The 9,778-nt window shown below is 40.7% G+C and overlaps 1 protein-coding gene across 1 annotated transcript in view; it reads right to left on the bottom strand.

Moving 5' to 3' along the window:
* LOC104081048 (ovalbumin-related protein Y-like) overlaps window positions 1–4,374 on the bottom strand; it is a 6,541-nt gene extending 2,167 nt beyond the window's left edge. The window contains exons 1-5 of the mRNA XM_009583642.1: window positions 4,196–4,374; window positions 3,489–3,539; window positions 2,112–2,240; window positions 1,216–1,333; window positions 315–457 (exon numbers count right to left, since the gene is read on the bottom strand). Of these exons, the coding sequence (XP_009581937.1) occupies window positions 315–457; window positions 1,216–1,333; window positions 2,112–2,240; window positions 3,489–3,539; window positions 4,196–4,363 (609 nt within the window). The 5' untranslated portion in view covers window positions 4,364–4,374. The remainder of the gene's footprint in view (window positions 1–314; window positions 458–1,215; window positions 1,334–2,111; window positions 2,241–3,488; window positions 3,540–4,195) is intronic.
* Between the last annotated feature and the right edge of the window lie 5,404 nt (window positions 4,375–9,778).

The raw sequence follows: 9,778 nt of genomic DNA, 5'->3' as shown, positions 1-9,778 counted from the left end.
GAAACGTGAGATGATGTGACCGGGGAGCAATTTTTTCTTTAGGCAGGCAAATGTACAAGCCCTTTGAAAGGGTCAGGACTCGATCTTCAAGCATGTTGCCTTTGAGGGAGAGCTGTGTCTCCATTTTCCTCTCTTGCCTGCTGGTGTGCTCTGGAAGCCTGGTCAGACACAGCTGTTGCAAACCTGACAGCGAGGGCCCAGCTAAATCACCCAGCCAATGACCACAGCATGTTGTATGTGTAAGACCCAACCTGCTGGCTGTGCGAGCCAACAGCCCGGCTCCCTGGCCAGAAGCTGTGTCCCTGCCCTCCTACCTCTGTCACACTGAAGGGCACTTCCCGAGTGTCGTCTTCTTTAAATGCTGTCTTCCATATCCCTTTGAAGTAAATGGCATTCACAAGGACCAGCATGGTATTGAGATCAACAGAGCCTGAGGCAAGGAAATCTTGGATCTGTCCTTTAAGGAAGAAGCAGGGCAGAGAGTGGTAAGTTTCATAGCAGTAGTCTTGCATTTTAGAGGTCAATCGACATGCTGCTGCTTGACTTGACTTCCTCTTTTTCAAAGGTCTGCATGTGGAATTCAGGTTCATGAGGATGGTTTAATACAGAATGACTGGCACCTGGCCAAACATTTCTGCAAGAAGACAAGTAGGTTTCAAGAGTGGTATACATCCCCGGGAATATTTCTAACCAGTGCTTGGAAAAAGATTTATATAGAAAAGAAGGAACAGGAGAGGGAAGCAGCGATATAGATTTTCTGTTTCTCACTGTGCTTTTCTCACACTTCACTCTTGTTTTCCTCCCACAATAAATGTACACAAGCTCCTGAATCATTCCTGTCCTACCATCAGCCTAGCGCGTGCATGACCTTCTCGTGACCTGGAAGCCCACTTCTTACCCATCCAGCACATCCTTGTAAAATTATGCAAATATTCTAGAGAAGCTGGGACTAACCTTGCATGCGTTAAGCTCTCCAGACACAAAAAGTGTGCATATAAAGCGTGCATATCCTGGCACCTCTGCCTTTGCCAAATATGTTTAAAACACACTGTTACTGCCACACAGGTGCAATGGAGTCATTCCTTTCCACAGGCAATATCCACTAATGGGGACTGGAGGAGGAAATTTCTCTTCTAATGTTTAGTCTTTCCAGACTTTCCAGTTCACATACGGTTGCGAGAGGGAAGTATATTTCAAAATCTTGTCTGACATTACCGTTTGTCTGATTTTCCACCCAGGAATTAATGAGCTGTCTGGCTTGATCTGATGCTGTTTTGAAGTTGACCATTTCCAGACCGGCTCTGTACAGTTTCTTCACACATTTTAAGTAGATCTGTAAAGACAGCAATTGTAGCCACCAAACTAGTAATTTTTTAAAAACAGTATGAAGATGAAATAAAATATGACTAAAAGGATTTTTATAGTGATGCCACAGTTAAACTGTTCTCATTGCTTACTTCCTGGAAGAATCTGCTAAAACTGGGCCAGAAAAATTATTCTGATCCATGACATTTTCAGATCTGACATTTTTATTACTTGACCAGTTAAGAGTATGTATTAGAAATGTTTAAATATTTTCTTGAAGAAAGCCTGATCCAAAAACACTGTTTCAGGTTCATTTTGGAGTGTTTTATTATCATTATGTCCACTCCTTTTTTTTAAAAGCATTTTTTCTTTAAAGATAAGTTTCTTTGATTTAGAATATTTGTATGTTTTGTTTTGAAAATGTCAAATGAAAGATTTTGACACTTTCAAAAGTTGTTTTTGAGGTGAGATTTTCAATTGAAGAAACGTGCTCAAGTCAAATTATTTCCTGAAAGAAACCGAACAACCTATTAAAATGAAAGGGCTTTGGGGGAGCAAGCGGTAAGGGGGTAGTTACATTACCAAATAGTTTTGTTTATTATTCCATTCATTTTTTAATAGGGCCATCTTTTTGCCTGGAACTGCTTTCCATTCAGGCTATTGTCAGGGCTGTGGCAAAGGGAAAAGCTGTGGAAGTCCACACCAGTGGGGACCACTGGATCAACAGATCACATACTCTGGCCAGTCCTCCTGGACTACAGGTTTATACAGGGTTTAGCAAGAAATCACTGTAATGTACAACTCACCGGTAGGACTGGACATGTCTTTTCAGCATAGAGTCTGTTGGCAATGTGGAGTGAATAATTGGCTTTTGGTGCAGTGATATCAGAGAGAAGTTCTTTAAACAGTATGTGGATATTCATAGACTTGCCACACTGAGTTGTTGATAAGAAGATAAAAAAGTATACTGTTAGCTTATTTTACTAGGAAGAGAATTATTTATAGGGTACAAATAACATGGGAAAATGCACAGTGTTTGGACATTTGCAAATGAACATGTACTACAGTCTAAAAGTTCCATGGGAGGGATGTTCAATATAAGCAACTAATGATGTACAATTAATTCATAGCATATGATGACACTCATTCTAGGTGGTAACAAGCAGAAAACCTTAGTGATGAATCCGAAACCGTATGGGTCAGGAGTGAGGTGACAGAACGAAAAATTCAGGTGTCAATGATTGCAATTAGCAAGTTGTCATAGATATAGAGCCTCTGGTTCCCAGCTTCTGCTTGCATTTTCATGGCAGCTTTCTGCTGAAGCTGCAGATGGGAGAAGAGTGCTAGATGACAAGGGAGTCAGGAAGCGATTCATAATACGGTAAAAAAATGGATCAACTGTCTAATGCCCCAAGAATAACGTGCCAGGTGACACAGGCTGAAAGCGTGTAAGAAAAATGCACAATGATAAACAGTGACTAGGACTTCATTTTATGAGAAAGAGAAATGTGTTGAACTGCTCCTTTCTAAATGCTTAACCAGCCACTAAATGCTCTAGCTGATATTACCTTTATTTTTCTTTATAAAAAAAAAAAGTCTTCTTGTTCTTTGCAAGTCCCACCTTGTGCTTGTGGATCCCAAGTGGATGGGGACAGGCCAGGGAGCATGGCTTGTGTTCTCTTTACAGAGGCAGCAGATTAACACGGAGGAAAGCACACAGGTGGTATCAAGGTACTGGGACCCCTCATGGTGCTCTTGGAGTAGCAGTGGGAATTGGAGGCTGGAAAAGTCCCTGTAGCTTTTGGAATAGTGTGGTTACTTTCCATCCTTTGAGGCTTCTGGGCTCTTTTCTGACTGAGCATCTTTCTACCCCAGTTTGGAGCCTCAGCTGCACGTCCGACTGCTGTACCCTGGCTCCAGGTGCTGTCCCCCAGCAGTACTTGCAGGTGTGCAGATGCTCATCTACACAAGAAGGTAGCCTGGTGCCCAAAGCATCCTACCCTGTCCTGTCACCTGTTCTGGTGCAACATGTGTAGCCTGTTATTTTTAACTTAACATCTCTTAAATTAAGAGCATTAGCAAAGGTTTGGGAAGGTGTTGAACCTACTTGAAGCACAGTCAGAACAGTCTATTCTCAGGAGAAAAATGTGAAAGAGAAATAAATGTACCTTAGATTTCTGTACCTTGGTCTGAATAGTTCCTCCAAGTCCTGCAATTTTGTCAAAGTGAAGAACCTGCAATTGAAAGTAACAACAGAAGAAATTAAATACGTGAAGTCCACTGAGAGTCACTGATGTTTGTATTGAAACTATAGGTTTGGACTAACCAGGTCTGATTAGCACATAGATGAACTGAGAAGTTTCATGTGGGCTTTAAATCAGGTTTTTTACTGCATGTGTCACACTGAAAATTTGTGACAAAGATCCTCAGCTTAGATCTCTTCTTTTCCAGTTAATGGTATTCAGTCTCTAAACTAGCTACAACCTTACTGCATTGTATTTATAATTGTCACTCTTGTTTTCTGAATGTTTCATCTTTTGTATATTACAAGTTGTCCTTTCCACCTGGAAGGAATCAGGTCTGTGAGATAATATAAGCTGAAGCAAAAGACCTGCCTTAACCACTCTTCAAGACTGTTCTTTCTCAATGGAAACCAAAGGCCGTTCTTGCCCTTCATGGCGAAAAGCAATGGGAAGTGAAAATTCAGCTCCAGATCCAAACCTCATGGTTTGGAATGCCATTCTTCTTCTAGGCAGATTTGAATCCAATGCCAAATGTGACTATGTGACATTCTCCCCTCAACTGGAGAAAGTCCCAAAGATGTAAATAGATAATCTGTTGCTGTGTTGAACGGGATCAAAAGGAGTTTGTATCCATTTAGGTAACTTACCTTCTCCATCTGATACTCAGTGTTACCTCTTGCTCCCAGATAAACCATGGCCAAGGCTGCAATGATGCTCAGGGGTGAATAGAAGATGTTGTCGTTGGCATGGTGGACTTTCAGCTCTTTGAATACATCAAAAGAAAATTCTGCATTTGCTGCACTGATGGAGCCCATTGTGAAATCAGTGTTGTCTGAAGCAAACAGAAATGACTGTATAGTGGTGATATGTAGCGCTTGTTTTAAAAAGTACTGTCAATAGCCCAGAAACTGCTAGTTCATTGCTGGTTTTGTGATGCTGAACTAATGAATGATGTGAAGCCCACAAACTCCTTAAACATTAGAATTATTGTAACTCCTGACCCATTTATCTCTGAACACATGTTTGTTTTCTTTCAGCAAGATACTAGCTCATCATCAAGATAGTATCTTGTACTTGCCGTTTAGGAAATAGATAGTTTCATCCATGCTTCAGTATGATAAATATAACACTGAATGGATGAGTTTCCCTATGGCCATCCAGAGGACTCTGAATGATGTTTGAGACAACGCAAACTTCATATTTCGTTTCTTCTGTGGCTGCTCTGGACCTTGCTCTGCTCCATGCTCTGGATCTTTAAATCAAATGCAGTCAACTCACTATATGCCTAGTGTACTTCTTACTGTTGCTTAGTACAACCAGCCATTAATTTGGAGATTGCTTTCCTATAGTTTATAGGAATAATGGGAGTAAGTTGCTTAGAACCCAGCTGGTTGCTTATATGCTGAACTATAGATTTAGGGGGCTTCTTTCCTGTGGTCCCATTTCAGGCATTTAATCTCTGCTGATGCTTTTTTGTTGAGAAAAAGCACAAGCATATATATCATAAATACGGGATTTGGCAGTACAGCTTGAAACAGCATAGTGCTGCATTCATTCAGACAGGTGCAAGTCCTGTACATGCAAATGAATGTGACATGTTAAGGATATTAATTGAAACCTGCAGTCATTTTCTCTTTTGAATCTGAGACCAAGAAAGTTCCATACTGTTCTTATATCTTTAAAACAGTTAAAGTTAGAGGAATAGCAGCATATAGTTTGGAGCAGATGTGGTTCATTATGTGACCTGAGATACATCTGGTGCTAATGACTGTGGAACCAAAGACACTGTACCTCACCTGTGTTCTCCAGAGAGTGAGACTGAGAAAAGAGAAATGCCTTTATTCCCAAAATAATTATTAAAATTATAAAAGAACAGTTTTAATGTGACACCAGGTTTTCAACGAAAAAGAGGTATTTCTACTCAAAGCTATGGTGTACACTCATATTTTGCACACATAAAAGTATTTGACAGTCAAACAGTATAAGATATATTGATAAGGAAGGTAAAATTACCGTATATGCTGTCTTTTTACATATCTGTCTTATACTTACCTTAAAGTTCTTAAACATAACATAACTTTTTTTTCCATATTAAACAATACAAATTAGAAATTATATTTTACTTGGAGAAATACTTACCCCACAAGCTTCAAAGAGGCACGTAATAATCCAGCTTGCCAGCTGAACCTAAACAAATTCTGTGAGCTCTTGGTGATATATACTGTACCATTTGAGACACTCCCACTGTTAGCCTTCAAGGAGTCATCTTTTGAGTCACTACCTTTTGTCATGACCCAATGTTAGACTGGTACTCTATCTATCTGCAGCAAGTCAACCTTTATTTATTGAAGTAAAACCTAACAAAAAAAAAAGAATTATTTAAGCTTTTGATGTAACTTATAAGACTGTCCAAAGCAATTGGAGTTCAAGTCTAAAACTATGTTTCATGCAGTTCTTTAGAATTTACACATTAATGTGATTGGGCCATATTAGGTAACTAGAGCCAAATGAAAAACAAATGCAAAAAAAATGAGGAGAAACAGTGCTACAAATATATCCAGCGAAACATAATACATTTCTAATAAACCTAGCTGTGACATCGGATCAGGTGATTCTCACAGTCAAGTGAAACTAAAGCTCCCAAAATATTACAGGAAAATAAGACCTAGTCATAGTGCAGTGATCTGGGAGTGGGCAAACTGTTCCCACCACAGTCCATCATTAGTAAGCATCCACGGATACAGCTGAGGAAAGAGTCTTGTATTATCAGGGAGTGCAAAAAAATGCATCAGCCCCTGAAAACCTAGCTGATTCTCCTCTTCTCACCTATGAGGCACTGCAAGTACAGAAAGCATTGTAACACCGTCCCCCCACCAAGCGGGAAGGGAAGGGAAAAGTGGATACTGCGCTAACTGCTGAAGGTCTCATATATATGCAACAACTCACTACAGCATCTGTGCAGTGGAGCAGAGGGAAGTTCCTCATGGACAGTGACCATCTGATGTTGCCAAAATAAAGCAATTCCAAGCAGAGCTGGCTGCGGGATGGTCATTCTATTTAGAGGGTTTAAAATGGATTTTTTCCATGTAAGAACAAACCCAAAACTTTGTTTATTTTTCAAGATCAAAATAGTACTGAAAGGTGTTTTGGTCTGCCAAAATGCAGAAGTATGTTCCTGGAGTCCAAGGACTGGTGTGGCTTATAGCTTGTACTTGTTAAAAGCACAGCCACATCTCTTCCTGTACATAGATGAGACCAAAGTTTTTTACCTGAGGTCAAACTATAGTGTCTACAGCATACATGTGGAGGAGGGGAGAAGGGCTCTGAGGAGAAAGCACATTTTGCTAAAACTTCATTTTGATGAAAACATTCAGAGCAGCAGCGTTGAGATAAATTAGAGGTCTGAGGGTAGGCATGGCAGAGGAAGAGATTTGAGGAACAGTCAGGACTTACATATTTTCTGGGCTGTAAGTCAGACCCCAGAGTATTCAGATATTCAGAAATGGATTTTAACCAGCCAGTAGGATTTAAAGGATGATTGAGGGTCAGCTTTTAATTTTCATTCTCCGCAGGTCATGGCAACAAGGCTCATGGTACATGCACAGGCCATACTCATAGATCTTCCATACCTACCTTTTTACTATGGCAGGTGAATAAACTACAGAATCTGTCCGCAGGAACATTCATGGTCTGTTAGACAATCATAATGCACAATATCAAATACAATTCAATTGTAAAAAGCTATTACTCTTTATTGAATAATAGACTTGATGAGCAGTAAAGAAACAAATCTGGCATCCGTAAAGACCATAGGGGTGGATAATAGAATTTGTACATAATAAGTCACAGATCATACAGCAGTAGGTGCACCCTCTGTGAAAGGGAAAGGGAGCTACTTTACTCTTAACAGTGAGTTTTGTTTTGCTGAAATGCAGGCATGTGCGTGCAGAGCCTGATAATTGGGGTGGCTTTCAGTTTCCCAACTCAGAATAAGCTTTTCATCTGAGGATGTTATAGCAGTGATGAGGATGGGAAAATCTGAAGACAGTAAGCAGCTTTCCTTTCACCTTGTTCAATGTTCCTTATTTGGTGAGCTGGGCTGCTGTAGCTTTTACTTTATCCTATCAAACCATTACTGCCCAAGGGCACAGGTTTTGTGTGGAAAGAGTTGTAGTGTGTCTCCTCTTATTCTCCCATTTTCACATATTCACATTAGAGTTCCAGCTACTGATCAGCAGTTGCGCAAACATGCCTTTTGGGGCTTCCATGAAGAGCTTTCCTGGGCACCCACACTCCTTTGTATGCTCTGGTTCAAGGTGTTCGTCCTGTGTGGACATCTGTGGAGCATGCACCTGAAGGACACAACCAGCCCTGGACATATGGCCAACTCTTTGCCTAATGTCCACGATTTTCTCAACAAACATTTTGTTGCACCAACTCCTCTAGAAGAGGGCATGTAGGTGTTTCTGGTATGTGCTCCCAGCCAATATATTTGCCTTTGTTGTACACTCTACATCTCATATCTCTGCAGCAGCACAATTACAACAGTTCTCCATACAGGTAAGCTGGTTGAACGTCTGATAACTGCTCAGTTTCTGCTAGCTACCCTAATGTGAAAAACTACTTTGTCAAGGCAGGCAAGATAGTTTAAAACATCCAAAGTAAATGAGCTCATGCAAGAGAGGAAGTTTGGTTCCGCCAGTAGTCAGGGATGGGGCAGTACAACTTCTCCAGAGAGTAGTCCATCACTACACACCCTTGGGTTTGTTTTGTATTTTTTTCTACACTGAACGTTAGTGCAAAAGTGGTTGCAGAAGCTGCCTGTGAGTAGCTGAAAATTTTGATGAGAACAGGCTATCCATGTGCAGTTATCAGCAAAGTGCTCTTTTGTAACTTTAAATAGGGCATTGGACCTGGGGAAATCAGATGCTTCTCCTGAAATTCAAAAGCTGAGAGTGTAGCACTGTAAAACAGGTTAAATTCTGCTTCCTATCCATGTTTGTCCCAGGAAAGAAGTCAGCAAGTACTCTGCTGCCCTTTATCTGCCAGGGAGTCCATTGTGGAGCTGTTTCTAAACCAATTCATGGGGTTTGCCATTCTTCCCCAGTGTTGGCATAATAAAGGAGATATTAAGCAGCAAAAAAAAAGCAGCTTTTCCCAACATTTCTCTGTTCAGATTTTGACATTTCATTTCTTATTGTTGCTCAGCTACTGTTTTGCGGTGTTTTGGGGGTAATGTTTGCTTATGCTTTGCATGGCCTGTCTATCTGCATCATGCTTACTGGCATCTCTCAGTGAACTGAGATGCGGCCAGAGAAGTCCCATTTACAGGATTTCAGATGCTTTTTATTCAGTCATGGTATTTGCTCTGCTGGATGAAATCAGCTCTGTGTGGTATGCGCACTGTCTAAGGCAGACTGTCGTTGGTATTAGTGCTAGCACTTTTAAGACAACCAGCACCTTGTATTAAACCTCTCAGAGAGTCAGTGTGTCAGGTCCGGGGTAAAGTTAATGCCTAACATGTCCTTTCTCCTTCAGAGCTCATAGTATGTCAATGTGTATTGTGTTTGCACAGCAACCCAAGGTAAAAGGAGGCCAAGCACCTCCACCAGTCCTCTATGCCCCTTGATTGCTGGTTGGCTCTAGCAATAATTCAATTTGTTATAATAAAGCAGCAGTAAAATGGTGACTTTTTTCCTGCTGTTCACGCTTGCTGAAAGAAAGAGGCTTGCCCAATTACCACCCCTCAGGTAGCTGGATCTTACTCACTGCAACTGGGTCATGCTTGTGGTGCTCTCTGGCAAGCGATGCTTCCCTGGTGCACACAGCTGCTGAGTAGCTCATCTGTGCAACCTCTGAAGGGACCTAAGTTTATCAATGCTTTCTTCTTTTTCTTTATAATATTAGCTAAAATAAATGGCATTTGAAGTGATTTGAGTCTGAGTGCCTTTCTTACTGGGATCATAATGAACCAGGACTTCCTCTTATAAAACCTTCTACCAGTTATAGTTTGAAGGAAAGTTGAAATTAGAAAAGCAAAAGCCAAACTAGAACGCAATTTGGCCACTGTCATAAGAGATAAAAATAAATGTTTTTACAAATATATTAACGACAAAAAGAGAGCCAAGGAGAATCTCCATCCTTTAGTGGATGCCGGGGGGAACATTGCCACCGACAATAAGGAAAAGGCTGAGGTTCTTAGCCTCAGTCTTTAATAGTTAGAGCAGTTA

This window comes from Fulmarus glacialis, unplaced genomic scaffold, assembly GCF_000690835.1.
Source record: "Fulmarus glacialis isolate BGI_N327 unplaced genomic scaffold, ASM69083v1 scaffold8318, whole genome shotgun sequence".
Lineage (NCBI taxonomy): Eukaryota > Metazoa > Chordata > Aves > Procellariiformes > Procellariidae > Fulmarus > Fulmarus glacialis.
Note: the sequence above shows the minus strand (reverse complement) of the source record. Positions and strands in the feature narration are given on the sequence as shown.